The sequence below is a fragment of the Pseudophryne corroboree genome, chromosome 3 (genome assembly GCF_028390025.1).
Source record: "Pseudophryne corroboree isolate aPseCor3 chromosome 3, aPseCor3.hap2, whole genome shotgun sequence".
In the NCBI taxonomy this organism is placed as follows: Eukaryota; Metazoa; Chordata; class Amphibia; order Anura; family Myobatrachidae; genus Pseudophryne; species Pseudophryne corroboree.
The window spans coordinates 378,708,840-378,731,839 of record NC_086446.1 but is presented as its reverse complement, the minus strand read 5'-3'; the positions used below and the strand labels follow the sequence as shown (position 1 = coordinate 378,731,839).

The following is a 23,000-nucleotide window of genomic DNA, read 5'->3' as shown; positions in this document are numbered from 1 at the left end:
AGCGGAGATAGCGGCTCAGACCCGCAAGAGTGACCCCAATTAACTTTGCGGTTAACTGCAGACCACAAAGTTCCCATGATTGGTTACAATGGGGCACCGCTACGCTACACTGTAACCAGTACGTGGATTGCAAACTTAAAGAAGAGGACAGATCTACACCGGATTGTTTGTAAGTATAATTTTTATTTACAGGTACCCCGTGGATTCTACTGGACAAGAGGACCGAGGTGCTCCGTGTCAACATAGGTAAGTATGTATGTGTGTAAGTGTGCATGTATGTAAATTAAAGTTATACTATCACGGTGTGTGTGTAGTGTTTTTTTGGGGGGTATTATTTTTGTAGTAGAACTACAGGTACCAGCGGCTCGTTTTCCCGCATGCTGGTACTTGTGGTTCTCCAAGTACCAGCTAGCGGGGGGGGGGCTTGCTGTGACTTGTAGTTCTTCTACAAAAAACATATTCTTTATTTTTACACTATGGCTATCAGCCTCCCATCCACCGCCCACGGATGGGGGGGGGGGGGGGCAGCCTTGGGCTTCACCCCTGGTCCTTGGGTGGCTGGAGGGGGGGACCCCTTGATTTAAGGGGTTCCCACTCCTCCAGGGTACCCCGACCAGGGGTGACTAGTTGGGGGGGGGGGGGGTAATGCCACTGCCGCAGGGACCTATATAAAAGTGTCCCCCGGCTGTGGCATTATCTCTCTGGCTAGCGGAGCCTGGTGCTGGTGTTAAAAATACGGGGGACCCCTACATCTTTTGTCCCCCGTATTTTTTGCACTAGGACCAGGCGCACAGCCCAGTGCTGGTTGTTTAAATATGGGGGGGACTTTATGCATTTTTTCCACTGTATTTTTACAACCAGGACCAGCTCAAAGAGCCCGAGGCTGGCTATGCTTAAGAGGTGGGACCCCACGCAATTTTTTTCCCGATTTTTAACACTTTCCACACTTCATTTAATGTACACAATGAAGCCCAGCTCGAATCACACTGATCCGGCCGGGATTCATTGTGTTAAGTCCGACAGTGTTTTACTAATCAATCCCGTAAAACACTGCCCGACATTACGAATGACATCGACAACGGAAAAAACGAAAATGCTGAATACGATAGCATAGTAAATGACATGTAAAAACATCAAAAAGTTGCAAAATAACAAAACCTATGTCATTCGTGTTTAATCTCCCACCAAATCCCTACAAATACGAATGTTAGTAAATATGCTGCTGTTCAAGTGCAGTGTAGACTGGATAGTGAAACTTTCAGACTGGAGTGCACTGTGAAAAAAGAATATTGGTACTTGCCGAGTGAAGTGCACTGCATAGAACTGAGACTGGAACGGGGCCCATGTACCACCATTATGAGAGATGATTCTGAAGATATGTCAACCACCTGGCTGATTGGCAGATACAAGACTCGGGGACGTCTTCGGAGGCCAGTGGTAGCCCTTAAGGCCAGGATGGGACAGTCTGTTCCGTATTAACCACATTTTATTACTGGTTTAGGGTCCATTTACTATAATAACTTTATGAGAACAGTTTGTCTTTAAGCAGGATTGGAGATTGAAATAGCCTGTTAATTATATGTAATATTTTTATAAATTGCGTTTTGAGACCTACAGCAGTTTTAAAATTCAAGATTCAAACAAAAGCACTTGACGATTATGTAAATCCTTTTTATTGAGAGATCAATTATTTTTTTTATTAAATATAATCTGAGAGTGACTTTATATATAGTAATAATAAGATTTTACTCACCGGTAAATCTATTTCTCGTAGTCCGTAGGGATGCTGGGGACTCCGTAAGGACCATGGGGAATAGACGGCTCCGCAGGAGACTGGGCACATCTAAAGAAAGATTTAGGACTATCTGGTGTGCACTGGCTCCTCCCCCTATGACCCTCCTCCAAGCCTCAGTTAGGAACTGTGCCCGGAAGAGCTGACACAATAAGGAAGGATTTTGAATCCCGGGTAAGACTCATACCAGCCACACCAATCACACCATATAACACGTGATAGGAACCCCGGTTAACAGTATGATAACAATTGGTGCCTCTGAAGAGATGGCTCACAACAAAACCCGATTTTTGTAACAATAACTATGTACAAGTATTGCAGACAATCCGCACTTGGGATGGGCGCCCAGCATCCACTACGGACTACGAGAAATAGATTTACCGGTGAGTAAAATCTTATTTTCTCTGACGTCCTAGTGGATGCTGGGGACTCCGTAAGGACCAAGGGGATTATACCAAAGCTCCCAAACGGGCGGGAGAGTGCGGATGACTCTGCAGCACCGAATGAGAGAACTCCAGGTCCTCCTCAGCTAGGGAATCAAATTTGTAGAATTTAGCTAACGGGTTTGCCCCTGACCAAGTAGCTGCTCGGCAAAGTTGTAAAGCCGAGACCCCTCGGGCAGCCGCCCAAGATGAGCCCACCTTCCTTGTGGAATGGGCTTTTATTGATTTAGGCTGCGGTAATCCTACCGCAGAATGCGCCAGCTGAATAGTGCTACAAATCCAGCGCGCAATAGACTGCTTAGAAGCAGGAGCACCCAGCTTGTTGGGTGCATACAGGATAAACAGCGAGTCAGTTTTTCTGACTCCAGCCGTCCTGGAAACATAAATTTTCAGGGCCCTGACTACGTCCAGCAACTTGGAATCCTCCAAGTCCCTAGTAGCCGCAGGCACTACAATAGGTTGGTTCAAGTGAAAAGCTGAGACCACCTTCGGGAGAAACTGAGGACGAGTCCTCAATTCTGCCCTATCCATCTGGAAAATCAGATAAGGGCTTTTACAAGACAAAGCCGCCAATTCTGAAACCCGCCTGGCCGAAGCCAGGGCCAACAGTATGACCACTTTCCACGTGAGATATTTTAATTCCACAGTCTTAAGTGGTTCGAACCAATGTGATTTCAGGAATGCCAAAACCACATTGAGATCCCAAGGTGCCACTGGGGGCACAAAAGGAGGCTGAATATGCAGAACTCCTTTGACAAAAGTCTGAACTTCAGGCAGTGAAGCCAGTACTTTCTGGAAGAAAATCGACAGAGCCGAAATCTGGACCTTGATGGACCCCAATTTGAGGCCCAACGTCACCCCTGCTTGCAGGAAGTGTAGGAATCGACCCAGTTGAAATTCCGCCTTCGGGGCCTTCATGGCCTCACATCAAGCAACATATTTCCGCCAAATGCGGTAATAATGTCTTGCGGTGACATCCTTCCTGGCTTTGATCAGGGTAGGGATGACTTCCTCCGGAATACCCTTTTCCTTTAGGATCCGGTGTTCAACCGCCATGCCGTCAAACGCAGCCGCGGTAAGTCTTGGAACAGACAGGGTCCCTGCTGCAGCAAGTCTTGTCTGAGCGGCAGAGGCCAAGGGTCCTCTGCCAGCATCTCTTGAAGTTCCGGGTACCAAGCTCTTCTTGGCCAATCCGGAACCACGAGTATGGTTTTCACTCCTCGCATTCTTATTATTCTCAGTACCTTGGGTATGAGAGATGGAGGAGGAAACACATAAACCGACTGGTACACCCACGGTGTCACTAGAGCGTCCACAGCGATCGCCTGAGGGTCCCTTGACCTGGCGCAATATCTTTTCAACTTTTTGTTGAGGCGGGACGCCATCATGTCCACCCGTGGTCATTCCCAACGGTTTACCCGCATTTGGAAAACTTCTGGAAGAAGTCCCCATTCTCCTGGGTGTAGGTCGCCCATCGGAGAATCCTTGTGGCTTCTGCCATCGCCATCCTGCTTCTTGTGCCACCCTGTCTGTTTACATGGGCGACCGCCGTGATGTTGTCTGATTGGATCAGCTGGTTCTGAAGCAGGGGCCTTGCTTGGCTTAGGGCATTGTAAATGGCCCTTAGCTCCAGAATATTTATGTGAAGCGAAATCTCCTTGGAAATTTCTTCCCTGTGTGACTGCACCCCAGCCCCGAAGGCTGGCCTCCGTGGTCACCAGGACCCAGTCCTGTATTCCGAATCTGCGGCCCTCTAGTAGATGAGCCCTCTGCAGCCACCACAGCAGCGTCACCCTGTTTCTTGCCGACAGAGTTATCCGCTACAGGAATTTATTGGCGAAGGAGTACATTTTATCTTAACGAACAACTATTTCCTCTACGATGATGATTTTTACATGCAGAAGGTGGGCACCGCCATGTGCACCAGGTTCGCTCCGAGTTACGCTAATATCTTTATGGGGCATTGGGAAAATGAAAGAAAGAATATGGAATAATAACCCCTTCGGAGCGAACCTGGTGTCCTGGTCACGTTATATAGATGACGTGTTTTTTATATGGAGAGGCGGTAAAGAATCCCTTGAGGAGTTCTTCCTCTATCTTAACACCAATGATTTTAACATCGAATTCACATTTAATAACAGTGAAACCACAGTTGATTTTTTAGACATCACACTCTTCATAGAAGATGGCCATATTCAAACAAGATGTTTCACAAAACCGACCGATTCGGGCACATTTCTCCAGGCAATGAGTTGCCACCACCCAAATTGGTTGGGATCAATTCCTGGGGGACAACTCAGACGATTGAAACGTAACTGCTCAAAAAACGAAAACTATATCCAACAGGCAGAATCTATGAAGAAGAAATTTGTAGCCTCAGGATATAAAGAAAGTGTCATTGAGGAAGCCACTCACCAAGTAGAAAAAATTGAAAGAAAATCTCTACTAACAAAAAAAACCAAATCAAAAAATAACCCATCATTCCAGAATTGGGCATTCATCACTACTTACAATAGCCAATACAAACATATGGAAAGAATCCTATCAAAACATTGGGGGATCTTAAGGAAAGACCCCATCATTGGAAAACTGCTACCCACCAGACCGAAGTGTATCTATAGAAGGGCTCCCACCATTGGATCTAAGGTGATAAAGAGTTTACTCCCATCAAATACAATTCAACCCAGTTCTATAAAATCAAAAGGCTTCTACAGATGCGGCTCCTGTGTTGGCTGCAAAGAAGTCAAAGGGGATAACAGAAAACTTCCTGAAGTCACAATTAACAGCAGGACAGAAACAATTAAAGAATTCATTACATGCAATACCAAGAATGTAATTTATGGAATAGAGTGTACTTGCGGCCTATATTATATAGGCCGCACATCCAGACCGCTTAAAGTGAGAGTAAGCGAGCATCTCCGAAATATAAAGAAGGGTTTACAAACCCACGCCCTATCTGAGCACTTCAGACTAAAACACAATAACAAAACGTCTGAAATTAGGAGATTTTTTGGTCTAAGACATGTACAGGGCCACCGTAGGAAAAGGGACCTAGCGGCTCAATTAGCAAAGTCTGAAATGAAATTTATTTTTGAGTTGGGGACTTTAAAGCCTGGGGGCCTCAACTCAGATTTTGAAATCAAATGGTTTTTATAGATACTGTAAATCTCTGTAGAATATAACCTCACCGCCTTTTATTGACATCAATATTTTATAGCACTTTGCACCTCATTATAAGCACTGTCACTTTATATTGAGAATTAAGCTGCAGCACGAGATCTGTATGGGGAAGGTTTTTAAATACATTGCAAAATGTGCATTTTAACTTGTATCTATGAATATTACCCTCTTATATACTGTGTATTTTACTAAACAGCTCCTGGAACCATCAGCCCGCAATTTTATAAAACAGTCTCCCAAGACATTTAGTGTAAGATTCATCCTTAGATGCGGGAGCCGCGGACCGGAAGTGACATACGAGATCACTATAGAAACATACAACCGCGTGGAGCATTGCGGGAGATGTAGTGCCGTCAGCGGAAGTAAGAAAATGTCTCCATGGCAACACACAGACAGCTACAGCGACCTTACCAAGTACTATGGGAAATGTAGTACGTTAGAGACAGAAAAAGGAAGTGACATCACATCACCATGGTTACGCGCTACTGCTACAGCTGATCGTGGGACAATTAGGGAATTATTGTAATAGTGATCAGCTGCTACCAGAGCGCTCTTATTGGACAGAGGCCATTTAAATATCCAGGACTTTGGAAGCTCCATACACAAACTCCTTGAGAAAGACCCCAGTGCAGGGGGTGGAAACGCGTTGGAGGCGGCAGCGGCGGCAAATCCAGGACGGATGTGTGACTGTGACACCGGAATATCCATTGCAGCATTGCCTAACATCAAGGGTGCCCGGGACTCACTCTATACATGCTGTTTTGAACTGTTTATTCAGTTCAAAGGACTCTGGTAATTACCTTCATTTCACCTGTGCTGGATAGATTGCCGTATATGCATTGTGTGGAGCGAGAACCTTTTTTTAAACATTAAAAGCATATGAAATTGTACTTCACTATATTACATTTCTTTTTCATTCCCATGTATCATTTGAATGATTGAACACTGCCTGAAGGGAAAGCCTAACCAGAATTGTACTCACATGACCTGCATTTAAAGCAATAGCGCCGGATAAGTTATACCCATATTTATTTCTTTGTACACGTTTGTGGTGGAAGTTGGAGGAATCCTCCAATTGGTGGCATTTCATATCTGGCTGCACATTGTTTTCTTTTTTGCGCATCACACTGTGGTCTTACGTCCCTGTCTCTTTAATATTAGCATTTGTCCCACAGGTCCCACTGGAACGTCGTTGAGTGGAACCTTCCGTATGGAATTATGCTTCGTACGAAGCTACCATTTTTTCCAGGACTCGTGTGCTTCCACTGGAAGAAACACTCTTTTCTGGTCTGTGTCCAGAATCATTCCCAGGAACAGAAGACGTGTCGTCGGGACCAGCTGTGACTTTGGAATATTGAGAATCCAGTCGTGCTGTTGTAGCACTTCCCGAGAGAGTGCTACCCCCACTACCAACTGTTCTTTGGACCTCGCCTTTATCAGGAGATCGTCCAAGTACGGGATAATAAAAACTTCCTTCTTGCGAAGGAGTATCATCATTTCGGCCATTACCTTGGTAAAGACCTTCGGTGCCGTGGACAACTCCAACGGCAGCGTCTGGAACTGATAGTGACAGTCCTGTACCACACATCTGAGGTACTCCTGGTGAGGAGGGTAAATGGGGACATGCAGGTACGCCTCCTTGATGTCCAGGGAGACCCTGTAATCCCCCTCGTCCAGGCTCGTAATAACCGCCCTGAGCGATTCCATCTTGAACTTGAATCTTCTGATATAAAAGTTCAAGTATTTTAATTTTAAGATGGGTCTCACCGAACCGTTCTGTTTCGGTACCACAACCATTGTGGAATAGTAACCCCTTCCTTGCTGAAGGAGGGGCACCTTGACAATCACTTGTTGTGATTATAGTGTTGAATAGCCACCAACACCGCCTCCCTGGCAGAGGGAGGTGCCGGTAAGGCAGATTTTAGGAAACGGCGGGGGGAAGAACGTCTCGAACTCCAGCCTGTACCCCTGAGATACTACTTGAAGGACCCAGGGATCCATGTGAGAGAGCCCACTGGGCGCTGAAATTTCTGAGACGGGCCCCCACCGTACCCGGGTCCGCCTGAGCAGCCCCAGCGTCATGCTGTGGACTTACCGGACGCAGGGAGGACTTCTGCTCTTGGGAACTAGCTGTGTGCTGCAGCTTTTTCCTCTACCTTTGCCTCTCGGCAGAAAGGATGAGCCTCTAGCCCTCTTGCTTTTCTGGGGCCGAAAGGACTGTACTTGATGATACTGTGCTTTCTTTTGTTGTGGGGTAGCCTGTGGCAAAAAAGTCGATTTCCCAGCAGTAGCTGTGGAAACGAGGTCTGAAAGACCATCCCCAAACAGTTTTACCCCCTTATAGGGCAAAACTTCCATGTGCCGATTCGAGTCGGCATCGCCTGACCATTGCCGAGTCCATAACCCCCGTCTGGCGGCAATGGACCTAGCGCTTATTTTTGATGCCAGCCGGCAAATATCCCTCTGTGCATCACGCATGTATAAGACCACGTCTTTTATATGCTCTATTGTCAGCAAAATATTGTCCCTATCCATAGTTATTTTCCGACAGGGAATCTGACCACGCAGCGGGAGCACTGCACATCCATGCCGAAGCAATGGCTGGTCGCAATATAATGCCCGAGTGTGTGACTATATCTTTCAGGGTAACCCCCTGCTTTTTATCAGCAGGTTCCTTCAGGGCGGCCGTATCCGGAGACGGTAGTGCCACCTTTTCTGATAAGCGTGTAAGCGCTGTATCTACCCTATGGGGTGTTTCCCAACAGGACCTATCCTCTGGCGGGAAAGGGTACGCTGCCAATAACCGTTTAGAAATTATCAATTTCTTACCGGGGGAAGACCACGCTTCCTCACACAACTCATTTAATTTCTCAGATGCAGGAAAAACTACTGGTAGTTTTCTCTCACCAAACATAATACCCTTAGGTAGCGGGCGTTTTTAGAGCCACCCATGACATTTGAGACGCTGGAACAGGCACAAGCTGAGTAGCCGGCTGTTCTGTGTCGTCGACCTTTTGTGTAAGGAGTTGACACTTTCACGTAATCCTTCCATAAGTCCAACCACACCAGTGTCGATCCCGCAGGGGGTGACATCACATTTACAGGCATTCGCTCCGCCTCCACATCATTATCCTCCTCATACATGTCGACACAGCCGTACCGACACACAGCACACACACAGGGAATGCTCTGACAGAGGACAGGACCCCACAAAGCCCTTTGGGGAGACAGAGGGAGAGTATGCCAGCACACACCAGGGCGCTATATATCACAGGGATATCACATATAAAGAGTGTTTTCCCTTATAGCTGCCTATATATATTGTATACTGCGCCTAAATTGTGCCCCCCCTCTCTTTTTTACCCTTTCTGTAGTGTATTGACTGCAGGGGAGAGCCAGGGAGCTTCCCTCCAACGGAGCTGTGAGGGAAAAATGGCGCCAGTGTGCTGAAGGAGATAGCTCCGCCCCTTTTTCGCTGACTTTCTCCCGCATTTTTATGGATTCTGGCAGGGGTTAAAAAGCACCTATATAGCCTCTGGGGCTATATATGGTGCCAGTTTGCCAGCCAAGGTGTCAGTATTGCTGCTCAGGGCGCCCCCCCCCCCAGCGCCCTGCACCCATCAGTGACCGCAGTGTGTGGTGTGCATGAGGAGCAATGGCGCACAGCTGCAGTGCTGTGCGCTACCTTGGAGAAGACAGAAGTCTTCAGCCGCCGATTTTCCGGACCACCTTCTTGCTTCTGGCTCTGTAAGGGGGACGGCGGCGCGGCTCCGGGAACGGACGACGAGGTCGGGTCCTGTGTTCGATCCCTCTGGAGCTAATGGTGTCCAGTAGCCTAAGAAGCCCAAGCTACCACCACTTAGGTAGGTTCGCTTCTTCTCCCCTTAGTCCCTCGATGCAGTGAGCCTGTTGCCAGCAGGTCTCACTGAAAATAAAAAAACCTAACAAACACTTTCTTCCTAGGAGCTCAGGAGAGCCCCTACTGTGCATCCAGCTCAGCCGGGCACAGAAATCTAACTGAGGCTTGGAGGAGGGTCATAGGGGGAGGAGCCAGTGCACACCAGATAGTCCTAAATCTTTCTTTAGATGTGCCCAGTCTCCTGCGGAGCCGTCTATTCCCCATGGTCCTTACGGAGTCCCCAGCATCCACTAGGACGTCAGAGAAACATTTTAATTGTTTTATTAATTGGCTTTTATTGTGACAGTGCCAGAGCATTATTTAAATTTAAGTCATGTATACCAGTGAAAAAATTCAAGCACATAATCGATATTTAAGTAATAAAGTTCATTAGCCTGCAAACAAATCATTAAAAATTGTAACAAGAAAAAACATATATAGACAAGTAAAACTTGTAGATTAGCCTATCGGTATCACTGAAACCTACACTATATATTCGTGCGTGTACAGTATCTATCAGTATGTGCACAGTTATATAAACAAAATACAATAAAAAAAATGATATTTAATACTGAAATATATATATATACCTTGTTACGATCTCGTTGCAGTTACAGTCAAGCAGCCCTGTGTAAGCTTACTCGATCACCAAGGCAACGAGTCCCCCATACAACCTTGCGGCCAATAAGATCTGAAGCCGCCTACGCTCTACAAATGGCCTATGCCTGAGTTCTATGAGTGACCGAATATGTGCCTGTTCTTTGTCGAATGTTTTGTTCTTTTGTTTAACGATATTTTTTTTAATATCTTTTGACAACGGAATATATAATGTGATGGAGCGAAGAGAAATAAAAGATGTCCACATCGTGTAGATTTCCATGTTCCCGTTACTGCAGGCACTGTAGGGCAGCACGAAGAGGAACGTTTCCTCCACGACCTGGGTCCTTGTTGCCTGGTGTCGCAGGAAGCGCCGGCCTGTGTGTGAGAGAGAGAGCGGCGGCGTGTAGTGAAGGGATAGGTCTCATATCTGCAGCGGGTGCCCGGGAACCACAGGTACGGTACTGCCTGTGCTCACTGATACTGACTTCTTGCATATGACGTGTACTTGGTAGCGGCGGCGAGCTGGGACCAGATAGCTGCAGGCTGCCTATTAGTGCCGCTTGCACGCTGTTACATTTATGCCAGGTTGTTCCATAGTCAGTAGTACAAGCGCTACACGTGTGCGTGTTGTATCTGCAGTATGATGTGCGATGGTGCTGAAAAGTGTAATGTGTGTCCGTTAATATAAACAAAACTGAAGTCAGTGCTCCCAATGGAAGTCCCAGATTATGAGGGTTCTCCTGGTTTCAACGTTCTTATTGCGGACCTAGGGAGTCGATTGTCTCAGTTATGTTATGTTGGCAATGTCCTGTGTTGGTAATTAGGCTGTAAGGCAGAATAGTGGCGTCCTTGTGTTCGTGATGCAAATGAGTACGGTGCTGTGAAACCACCTGCTGTCTGTCCTCCCCTGTTCTTTCACTTGTATGGTACATGATGCTACACAAACCGGACTGCAGGGACCAGAGCCACTGTGGCGGGGATGTGTGATTGATCGTACGCTTCCATGGTTGCTGGATAATTGATCCTGTTTATTACTTATGCCGGGGAGACTTGTCCCCTGACTAAGAGGCCAATTAGGAAAGCTATACACTTACCAATTGGCTACTCGATATGTTGGTCCTTCCATCACAGCTGGGCGAGCTTGTGAGTTTGTCCACCAAGCTGTGATGTCAGTACCTTCAATGTACACACAGCCAGACGGGCTGTTCTGCAGGGCCGACGTGTTATGTCTGTGAACGACATACAGACATATCGGGTATACACAGCTGACACTCTCCAGGCGATTGAGCGGACAATGGGGGTCATTCCGACCCGATCGCTTGCTGCAGTTTGTCTGAGCGATCGGGTCGGAACTGAGCATGCGCCGGTGCCTGGCAGCTTTCGTTGCCTAGCGATCGCCTCTGAGACAGAGTCGGTCGCTGGGTAGGAGGGGGCTGAACCTGGGAGGGGGAGCGGTCCGGCTAACGCATGCGTGGCCGGACCGTTGGGGGGGCGGGCCGCGGCGGCTGCGTAATGTCTCACGCAGGAGCTGTGCGGGCCGGGAGTTACTCCTCAAATACAAAGGCATCGCCGCTGTGCGATGCTTTTGTACCTGTGCGGGGGGGGGGGGGGGGGGGGACACTGACATGCGGGGCGGACTAGCCCTGTGCTGGGCGTCCCCCCGCATGTCAGGGAAGATGATCGTAGGTGTGCTAAATTTAGCACAGCTACGATCAACTCTGAATGACCCCCAAGTGTGTACCCAGCTTTATGAAGTTTCTTCACTCCCCCGTCACCTGGCTCCATATTGGCCTGCATGCACAAGCGACGGGGCAGCAGCGATGAACGAGCGCGGGGCCGCTCATCGTTGCTGCCTCCACACTGAACGATCGTTCATATCTTTTAGTTTTATCGCCCAGTGTGTAGGGCGCACTAGTGTCTTTTATGGGATACTGTTGTTAGGCCGACATGCAATAGGTCAACATGGTCATTAGGTCGACATGAGGTTGGGTTTTTTTTGTATTTGGACTTTTTCATACTTGGCGATCCATGTGGACTACAATTGGGAACGGTAACCTGTACCGAGCGCAGCGAGGCACCTTGCCCGAAGATTGCGAGCCATGCGAGGGGACACGGTGCACTAATTGAGGTTCCCCATCACTTTACAAAGAAAACTACACCAAAAAAAGTCCAAAAACCTGTGTCGACATTTTGACCTGTCGACTTAATGGCCATGTCGACCTATTGTCCCTATCAACCTAAGTTGAGTTGACAAAACGACCCATACCCTCTTTTACAAGTGCCCAAGTCGACCTAAACGCTGGTGTGGGTTTGTATGTGGCCTAAAGAAGGGAAATGTCCCTTCCATGTAATGGTGAGAGGCACTTGTTGCAATCAATCTGTGTCAAAACTGTCCAGGTCAAAGTCTATGGCTACAGTGGTAACAATGCTCAAGTAGCATTGATATCCTCTTTTGTGTTGTGTACGTCAGCACAGCAGGTAAAAATAACGTAAATTGTAATTAGTGGAGCCCATGTTATTTATTCGTCCAAATTTTAACTGATGTGACGGTCGTCTTCATAGGGTTTGTGGAGTTGTCTCATCTCTTCCAACACCTTATTTATGTTATCCTTAATCACGCCTGTTAGTTCTGTATACTTTGTGATATCCAGTTGTCTGCGATGTTCGCTTATCCACAAATATCGGAAGTGCCTGATATACCGTTAGTGTTACTAGGCTTTCTTCCTCTGTCTTCATCCCTATGTTAACTCAAACTGTATACCCCTTGAACCGGAAGTGCGCTCTTTTGTTTCCATATCTTTTTTTCTGTTTTGATTATTTCTTATTACTGTCTCTCGTAACCTTGGTGACGGTCATCCATTGCATAATGAGCACTTTTTGAGGCATTCTGGTGAGGGTTGTATGTATATAGATCTTACAGTAATTATGGGCATGGAAGCACAGAAATGGTTTCATCCATGGTTAAGTGTGGGTGATCACCTGTACCGTAGTGTTGTATTTGTTCCAAAATAGGATAAGTAGCAGTGTTCGCAAATACTCACTATAATCATTAAGGGACTCTGCTTTGAATAATAGATGGGTCCCACAGGACGCGCTGTGATGACCGCTGTGTGCCACAACTAATGTAGTGTTCATTCTAGCACCCTGCACCTTTCAAATCCTGTGCAGTTCCTCTTTTCTGCCTGGGGTGTCGCTCTCTGCTCTGGTGCTTTTCAGCACACACGGGTCTGTTTCACAGCACTGAGTAACAGATCAGTGTGCTGAGAAGCATCACAGCAGAGATCGACAGCCCAGGCAGAAAAGAAACGCCATGAATTTTGAAAGGTGCAGGGTGCTAGAATGAACACTATAATGGCAATCCTGCTGTCTCCCATTCCAATCGCTTTGGCGCACTGGCAATGCCGTGTCAGTGTGAGACCACCCGCCCAGCCAATCACTGTCATTCAGTCTGGACATACCATAGATAGGGAGGGTGGAGCATAGCATGGTTGCTGCCGCCTTCCCTACACGCAGCCGACACAGCAGAGCGAGGAGTGGCCATAACACATCAGGAAGTGAATGGCTGCATGTCAGGCACAGCCGCTTGGAGCTCGGGGTGTGCAGCGGGGGAGACTCTGAGCAGAGAGAGCTCTCTGCCGGCTATTTCCTTAAGCCGCTGCTATTCCAGGGGTTTTAAAGCCAGAAAACAAAGAACCCTCATTTGGGCATGGGTCCCCTGCCATTCCCAGCACCCTCAAGCCAGGTAATATTGGAGAGAAACCACCAAGGGATGGGCAGCTTGTGAAGTATATATGTGTGTGTGTCTGTATGCATGGCTATACATACAGTATGTGTGTCTGTTTGAGTACATATAAGTATGTGTGTTTTTATGTATGTGTCTGTATGCATATGTACATGTCTCTGTATGTATCTGAAAATATGAGTATGTTTATGTCTGTCTGCATATGCACGTTTGTTTTTTTTCTACACTAAGTCAGAGGTGCCTCACTTATAACCTGTTTACCAAGTAGTGGGCTAACATTATCTATATTTGGCCATTCAGGTATGCAGTACCCTCTACTGCCTTGGCATATCTGTACCACAGATTGCAATGCCACAGGCTGAGCACAGTGACTGTCTCATTGAACAGTTTATGCTTGTAGCAGGATTATTTGTGTTTCAAAATGACAATTAATCATGTCCTCCTTTTTTTTTTTTTATATGCTAAGGAAAGCTTTTAATTGTATGCATAAAATACTACGGAGGTCACCATCTGCTGACAGCCTCGGAGTTAGGTTCACATCATTAAATGTTCATTGTGACGTTTTCCACTGCACATTTTCCATTATTGTCATTGTGCAATGTGTATAATGTGCTCTACCTGGCGCAAAGTGAATAACGTGCGCTACCTCATGCAATGCGGATAACGTGCTCTGCCTGGCGCAATGCGGATAACGTGCTCTGCCTGGCACAATGTGTTTAAGCGGCATACTGTGTGGTGTAATGTGAATTGGCATGATTATGTGTCCACGGTCCTAAATTTTTGCTGCGCGCCTTCAGCGCTCACTGTCCATGCTTTAGGATATAGGATGGGGAGCACCAATTCACTTTCTGCCGAAGGGCGCAAAATGTCTAGTTACAGCCCTGGTGCAGAGTGTCCTGTACGCTACACAGCCCAGCAGCATTGTCACCCCCCCTCCTCCCCCTTGCAATACTTTTGTAGTGTCCAAATCATCAATGAGGTTAATAAGAACCTTCAATCCAATGGGACCCAGAAAAGGAAAGGTAGGACCCCAATTTTTAAAAGTGAGGGGTCCCTGGGACCCAATTTTTTTGGGGGCTCAGCGCGATCACTGAGTAGTGTCATACATATGAGGCCTAATTCAGAGTTGATCGCAGCAGCAAATTTGTTAGCAGTTGGGCAAAACCATGTGCACTGCAGGGGGGGGACGATATAACATGTGCAGAGAGAGTTAGATTTGGGTGGGGTGTATTCAATCTGAAATCTAAATTGCAGTGTAAAAATAAAGCCGTCAGTATTTACCCTGCACAGAAACAAAATAACCCACTCAAATCTAACTCTCTGCACATATAACATGCCCCTCCCTGCAGTGCACATGGAGGGAAATTCCAAGTTGATCGCAGCAGGATTTTTGATAGCTATTGGGCAAAACCATGTGCACTGCAGGGGAGGCAGATATAACATGGGCAGAAAGAGTTAGATTTGGGTGGGTTATTTTATTTCTGTGCAGGGTAAATACTGGCTGCTTTATTTTTACACTGCAAATTAGATTGCAGATTGAACACACCCCACCCAAATCTAACTCTCTCTGCACATGTTATATCTGCCTCCCCTGCAGTGCACATGGTTTTGCCCAATTGCTAACAAAAATCCTGCTGCGATCAACTTGGAATTACCCCCATGGTTTTGCCCAACTGCTAACAAATTTGCTGCTGCAATCAACTCTGAATTACCCCCATGGTCTGCTGATTCTTGCTGAACTTACTGATATTGTTCTAATGTTGAGTGATGTGTTCATGTGGAAAATAGAAGATATATGTAATAAGTTAATGACAACATATTTGTAATTATTACTACATTTTATTTAGGTATTATTTGCACATACATACTAGTAGCACTTTAATATATATACATTTTATTTTTAGCTCATCACTTTGTCCATACTTGAAAAGGTTTTTAATTGTTTTTTTGCTTTTACATGGTTTTGGACAGTCAGCGCTCATGTGTGTGTGTGTGTGTGTGTGTGTGTGTGTGTGTACATATGTATACAGTGGGGCAAAAAAGTACTTGGACAGCCACCGATTGTGCAAGTTGACCCACTTAAAAAGATGAGGTCTTTCATTTCCATCATAGGTACACTTCAACTGTGAGAGACAGAATCTGAAAAAAAAAAAAAACAGGAAATAACATTGTATGATTTTGAAACAATTTATTTGTATATTCTTGTGGAAAATAAATATTTGGACAATCAAAAAATTTAACTCAATACTTTGTAATATAACCTCGGTTGGCAATTACAAAGGTCAAACGTTTCCTGTAGTTCTTGACCAGGTTTGCACACACTGTAGCAGGTATTTTGGCCCACTCTTCCATGCAGATCTTCTCTAGATCTGTCATGTTTTGGGGCTGTCGCCGGGCAACACGGACTTTAAACTCCCTCCACAGACTTTCTATTGGGTTGAGGTCTGGAGACTGGCTAGGCCACTCCAGGACCTTTAAATGCTTCTTACGGAGCCACTCCTTTGTTGCCCGGGCGGTGTGTTTGGGGTCATTGTCATGCTGGAAGACCCAGCCACGTTCCATCTTCAATGCTCTTACTGAGGGAAGGAGGTTTTTGCCCAAAATTTCACGATACATGGCCCCATTCATCCTCTCAATACGGATCTGTCGTCCTGTCCCCTTTGCAGAAAAGCAGCCCCAATGCATGATGTTTCCACCCCCATGCTTCACAGTGGGTATGGTGTTCTTGGGATGCCATTCATCATTCTTCTCCCTCTAAACACGGCGAGTGGAGTTTATACCAAAAAGTTTGATTTTGCTCTCATCTGACCACACTACATTCTCCCAATCCTCCTCTGGATCATCCAGATGGTCACTGGCAAACTTTAGATGGGCCTGAACATGTGCTGGCTTAAGCAGGGGGACCTTTCAGGCGCTGCAGGATTTCAATCCATGACGACGTAGTGTGTTACTAAAGGTAACCTTTGTGACTGTGGTCCTAGCTCTCTTGAGGTCATTGACCAGGTCCCCCCGTGTAGTTCTGGGCTGATTTCTCACCGTTCTCAAGATCATTGATGCCCCACGAGGTGAGATCTTGCATGGAGCACCAGGTCGAGGGAGATTGTCGGTGATCTTGTATTTCTTCCATTTTTGAAAAATTGCGCCAACAGTTGATCTCTTCTCACCAAGCTGCTTGCCTATTGTCGAGTAGCTCATCCCAGCCTTGTGCAGCTCTACAATTTTGTCCCTGCTGTCCTTAGACAGCTCTCTGGTCTTGGGCATGGTGGAGAGGTAGCAGTCTGACTGTTTGAGGGTGTGGACAGGTGTCTTTTATACAGATAACCAGTTCTAACAGGTGCCATTAATACAGGTAACGAGTGGAGGATAGAAGAGCTTCTTAAAGAAGAAGTAACTGGTCTGAGAGAGCCAGAAATCTTGCTGCTTGGTAGGTGTCCAAATATTTATTTTCCACAAGAATATACAAATAAAATGTTTAAAAATCATACAATGTGAATTCATGTTTTTTCTCTGACTTCCTAGTGGATGCTGGGGACTCCGTAAGGACCATGGGGAATAGACGGGCTCCGCAGGAGACTGGGCACTCTAAAAGAAAGATTAGGTACTATCTGGTATGCACTGGCTCCTCCCTCTATGCCCCTCCTCCAGACCCCAGTTAGAATCTGTGCCCGGCCAGAGCTGGGTGCACCTAGTGGGCTCTCCTGAGCCTGCTAGTAAAGAAAGTAATGTTAGGTTTTTTTATTTTCAGTGAGATCTGCTGGCAACAGACTCACTGCTACGTGGGACCGAGGGGAGAGAAGCAAACGTACCTGTTCACAGCTAGGTTGCGCTTCTTAGGCTACTGGACACCATTAGCTCCAGAGGGTTCGAACACAGGCAAAGGTCCTCGGTCGTCCGTTCCCGGAGCCGCGCCACCGTCCCCCTCGCAGATCCAGAAGATCAGAAGTTGGTGATGAAATCGGCGGCTGAAGACTCCTGTCTTCATTAAGGTAGCGCACAGCACTGCAGCTGTGCGCCATAGCTCCCACTGCACACCACACACTCCGGTCACTGTAGGGTGCAGGGCGCTGGGGGGCGCCCTGGGCAGCAATAAGAATACCTTTGGCATAAAAAAGACACATAATACATTCTGTGACTGTATATGTGTAAAACGGGTGGTCTTCAGTATGCCGAATGTTGGGATCCCGGCGCACAGTATACCGGCGCCGGGATCCCGACACCCGGCATACTGACAGCTATTCTCCCTCGTGGGGGTCCACGACCCCCCTGGAGGGAGAATAAATAGCGTGGCACGCGTAGCCCGCCACCGTGCCCACACTGTGGCGAGCGCAGCGAGCCCGCAAGGGGCTCCTTTGCGCTCGCCACACTGTCGGTATACCATAGTACACCCGTGTAAAACCCCCGCATTTTTTAGTCAAAAACAGCGGGACAGAAGCCCGCCGCTGAGGGGGCGGGGCCTTCTTCCTCAGCACACCAGCGCCATTTCTCTTCACAGCTCCGCTGGAAGGACGCTCCCCAGGCTCTCACCTGCAGTCTCCTAGCACTAAGAGGGTAAAAAGAGAGGGGGGGCACATAAATTTAGGCAAAAGGTGTATTGATACAGCAGCTATTGGGAAAAATTCACTTCTGGTAGTGTGTATCCCTGTGTATATAGCGCTGTGGTGTGTGCTGACATACTCTTTCTCTGTCTCCCCATAGACCTTGTGGGGTCCTGTCCTCAGTCAGAGCATTCCCTGTGTGTGTGCTGTGTGTCGGTACGGCTGTGTCGACATGTTTGATGAGGAGGGTTACGTGGAGGCGGAGCAAGTGCAGATAAATGTGGTGTCGCCCCCGTCGGTGCCGACACCTGATTGGATGGATATGTGGAAGGTCTTAAATGACAATGTAAACTCATTACATAAGAGATTTGATTATGTTGCTGCCGGGGGACAGCCGGGCTCTCAACCCGGGCCTGCCCAGGCGCCTCAGAGGCCGTCAGCGTCTCAAAAACGCCCACTATCTCAGTTGGTTGACACGGAGTCCGACTCCAGCGTCGACGAGGATGAGGCACTATTACAGCCCAAAATGACTAAGGCCATCCGATACATGATTATTGCAATGAAAAATGTATTACACATTTCAGAGGCTGACCCTGTCCCTGACAAGAGGGTAAATATGTTTGGGGAGAAAAAGCCGCCAGTGACTTTTCCCCCGTCACATGAATTAAATGAGTTATGTGAAGAAGCGTGGTCTTCCCCTGATAAGAAAGTGGTGATTCCCAAGAGAATACTAATGGCGTACCCTTTCCCGCCAACGGATAGGTTACGCTGGGAATCCTCCCCTAGGGTTGACAAGGCCCTGACGCGCTTATCTAAAAGAGTGGCCCTGCCGTCTCAGGATACGGCCGCCTTAAAGGAACCTGCGGATAGGAAGCAGGAAGGTATCTTGAAGTCTGTGTATACACACTCTGGTACTCTACTGAGACCGGCTATTGCTTCAGCTTGGATGTGCAGTGCTGTTGCAGCATGGACAGATACTCTGTCAGAGGGGTTGGATACCCTGGACAGGGATACCGTATTGCTAACACTTAGCCATATTAAAGACGTCGTCTTATATATGCGGGATGCCCAGAGGGACATTTGCCTGCTGGGCTCTCGAATAAATGCAATGTCCATTTCTGCCAGGAGGGTCTTATGGACTCGGCAATGGACAGGGGATGCCGACTCTAAAAAACACATGGAGGTTTTGCCTTATAAGGGTGAGGAATTGTTTGGGGACGGTCTCTCGGACCTCGTATCCACAGCGACAGCTGGAAAGTCGACTTTCTTGCCACAGGTTTCCTCACAGCCTAAGAAAGCACCGTATTACCAAATGCAGTCCTTTCGTTCTCAAAAAAGCAAGAGAGTCAGAGGTGCATCCTTTCTTGCCAGAGGCAGGGGTAGAGGAAAGAAGCTGCGCCATGCAGCCAGTTCTCAGGAACAAAAGTCCTCCCCTGCTTCCACTAAGTCCACCGCATGACGCTGGGGCTCCACAGGCGGAGCCAGGAGCGGTGGGGGCGCGTCTCCGAAATTTCTGCAACCAGTGGGTTCGCTCACAAGTGGTTCCTTGGGCTATACAAATTGTATCTCAGGGATACAAGCTGGAATTCGAAGTGACGCCCCCTCACCGTTACCTAAAATCCGCCTTGCCAGCTTCTCCCACGGGGAGGGAGATAGTCCTGACGGCTATTCACAAGCTGTACCTCCAGCAAGTGATAATAATGGTACCCCCCCTTCAGCAGGGAAGGGGTTACTATTCCACACTGTTTGTGGTACCGAAACCGGACGGTTCGGTAAGACCCATTCTAAATTTAAAATCCTTGAACATTTACATGAAAAAGTTCAGGTTCAAAATGGAATCGCTCAGAGCGGTCATTGCCAGCCTGGAAGAGGAGGATTTTATGGTATCTCTGGACATCAAGGATGCGTACTTGCATGTCCCCATTTATCCGCCTCACCAGGAGTACCTCAGGTTTGTGGTACAAGACTGTCATTACCAATTCCAGACGTTGCCGTTTGGTCTATCCACGGCACCGAGAGTCTTTACCAAGGTAATGGCGGAGATGATGGTACTTCTCCGGAAGCAAGGAGTTAGTTATCCCGTACTTGGACGATCTCCTCATAAAGGCGAGGTCCAGAGAGCAGTTGTTGGTCAGCGTAGCGCACTCTCAGGAACTGTTGCTACGGCACGGCTGGATTCTGAATATTCCAAAGTCGCAGCTGATTCCTACGACGCGTCTGCCCTTCCTGGGCATGATTCTGGACACAGAACAGAAGAAGGTATTTCTCCCGGAGGAGACGGCTCAGGAGTTAGTGACCATGGTCAGGGATCTCCTGAAACCAAAGCAGGTGTCGGTGCATCACTGCACGTGAGTCCTGGGAAAGATGGTAGCGTCATACGAAGCCATTCCTTTCGGCAGGTTCCATGCCAGGATCTTTCAGTGGGATCTGTTGGACAAGTGGTCCGGATCGCATCTTCAGATGAAGCGGCTGATCACCCTGTCCCCGAGGGCCAGGGTGTGTCTTCTGTGGTGGCTGCAGAGTGCTCATCTTCTCAAGGGCTGCAGGTTCGGCATACAGGACTGGGTCCTGGTGACCACGGATGCAAGCCTCCGCGGATGGGGGGCAGTCACTCGGAAGAAACTTCCAGGGGCTGTGGTCAAGTCAGGAGACTCGTCTGCACATAAACATACTGGAATTAAGGGCCATATACAACGCCCTGAGTCAAGCGGAGCCCCTGCTTCGAGACCAACCAGTGCTGATTCAGTCAGACAACATCACGCCAGTCGCCCATGTAAACCGACAGGGCGGCCAAGAAGCAGGGTGGCGATGGCGGAAGCCACAAGGATTCTTCGTTGGGCGGAGAATCACGTACAAGCACTGTCAGCAGTGTTCATTCCGGGAGTGGACAACTAGGAAGCAGACTTCCTCAGCAGGCACGACCTCCACCCGGGAGAGTGGGGACTTCATCAAGAAGTCTTCGAGCAGATTGCAAATCGGTGGGAACGGCCACAGGTGGACATGATGGCGTCCCGCCTAAACAAAAAGCTAAAAAAATATTGCGCCAGGTCAAGGGACCCTCAGGCGATAGCTGTGGACGCACTGGTAACTCCGTGGGTGTTCCAGTCGGTATATGTGTTTCCTCCTCTTCCTCTCATACACAAGGTACTGAGAATAGTAAGAAAAAGAGGAGTGAGAACGATACTCATTGTTCCGGATTGGCCAAGAAGGACTTGGTACCCAGAACTTCAAGAGATGGTCACAGAGGACCCATGGCCTCTGCCTCTCAGACAGGACCTGTTGCAGCAGGGGCCCTGTCTGTTCCAAGACTTACCGCGGCTGCGTTTGACGGCATGGCGGTTGAACGCCGGATCCCAACGGAAAAGGGTATACCGGATGAAGTAATTCCTACGCTGATAAGAGCTAGGAAGGATGTGACAGCAAAGCATTATCACCGCATATGGCGGAAATATGTTGCTTGGTGTGAGGCCAGGAAGGCCCCTACAGAGGACTTCCAGTTGGGTCGTTTTCTGCATTTCCTACAGTCAGGTGTGACTATGGGCCTCAAATTAGGGTCCATAAAGGTTCAGATCTCGGCCCTATCCATTTTCTTTCAAAAAGAACTGGCTTCACTGCCTGAGGTTCAGACGTTTGTAAAGGGAGTGCTGCATATTCAGCCTCCTTTTGTGCCACCAGTGGCACCTTGGGATCTTAACGTTGTGTTGGATTTCCTGAAATCCCACTGGTTTGAGCCACTTAAGACCTTGTAGCTAAAATATCTCACGTGGAAAGCGGTCATGCTATTGGCCTTAGCTTCGGCTAGGCGTGTGTCAGAATTGGCGGCTTTGTCATGTAAAAGCCCCTATCTGATCTTCCATATGGACAGGGCAGAATTGAGGACTCGTCCCCAATTTCTCCCTAAGGTGGTATCATCGTTTCATTTGAACCAACCTATTGTGGTGCCTGCGGCTACTAGGGACTTGGAGGATTCCAAGTTGCTGGACGTAGTCCGGGCTTTGAAAATTTATGTTTCCAGAACGGCGGGAGTCAGAAAGTCTGACTCGCTGTTTATTCTGTATGCAGCCAACAAGGTTGGCGCTCCTGCTTCGAAGCAGACTATTGCTCACTGAATCTGTAGCACGATTCAGCTGGCTCACTCTGCGGCTGGATTGCCGCATCCAAAATCAGTAAAAGCCCATTCCACAAGGAAGGTGGGCTCTTCTTGGGCGGCTGCCCGAGGGGTCTCTGCTTTACAGCTTTGCCGAGCTGCTACTTTGTTGGGTTCAAACACATTTGCTAAGTTCTACAAGTTTGATACCCTGGCTGAGGAGGACCTTGAGTTTGCTCATTCGGTGCTGCAGAGTCGTCCGCACTCTCCCACCCGTTTGGGAGCTTTGGTATAATCCCCATGGTCCTTACGGAGTCCCCAGCATCCACTAGGACGTCAGAGAAAATAAGAATTTACTCGCCGGTAATTCTATTTCTCGTAGTCCGTAGTGGATGCTGGGCGCCCGTCCCAAGTGCGGACTTCTTCTGCAATACGTGTATATAGTTATTGCTTACTAAAGGGTTATTGTTATGAGCCATCTGTTGATTGAGGCTCAGTTGTTGTTCATACTGTTAACTGGGTATGGTTATCACAAGTTATACGGTGTGATTGGTGTGGCTGGTATGAGTCTTACCCTGGATTCCAAATCCTTTCCTTGTAGTGTCAGCTCTTCCGGGCACAGTTTCCCTAACTGAGGTCTGGAGGAGGGGCATAGAGGGAGGAGCCAGTGCACACCAGATAGTACCTAATCTTTCTTTTAGAGTGCCCAGTCTCCTGCGGAGC

At 47.9% G+C, this 23,000-nt stretch overlaps 2 protein-coding genes across 3 annotated transcripts in view; one reads left to right on the top strand and one right to left on the bottom strand.

Annotated features, from left to right (window-relative positions):
* Positions 1 to 10,243, bottom strand: part of CCDC103 (coiled-coil domain containing 103) — a 132,363-nt gene extending 122,120 nt beyond the window's left edge. Inside the window, exon 1 of the mRNA XM_063959979.1 lies at positions 9,904 to 10,243. The gene's annotated coding sequence lies outside the window, so the exon portion shown is untranslated. The remainder of the gene's footprint in view (positions 1 to 9,903) is intronic.
* An 18-nt stretch (positions 10,244 to 10,261) lies between these two features.
* EFTUD2 (elongation factor Tu GTP binding domain containing 2) overlaps positions 10,262 to 23,000 on the top strand; it is a 105,537-nt gene continuing 92,798 nt past the window's right edge. The window contains exon 1 of one of the 2 annotated variants that reach the window (XM_063959978.1): positions 10,262 to 10,366. Coding sequence is in view for 1 of the 2 variants with exons in the window: in XM_063959977.1 (XP_063816047.1) it covers positions 10,492 to 10,498 (7 nt within the window). In the remaining variant the exon portion in view is untranslated. Of the gene's footprint in view, positions 10,367 to 10,399; positions 10,499 to 23,000 lie in introns of those variants that run through there. The other variant, XM_063959977.1, reaches the window with a different exon arrangement.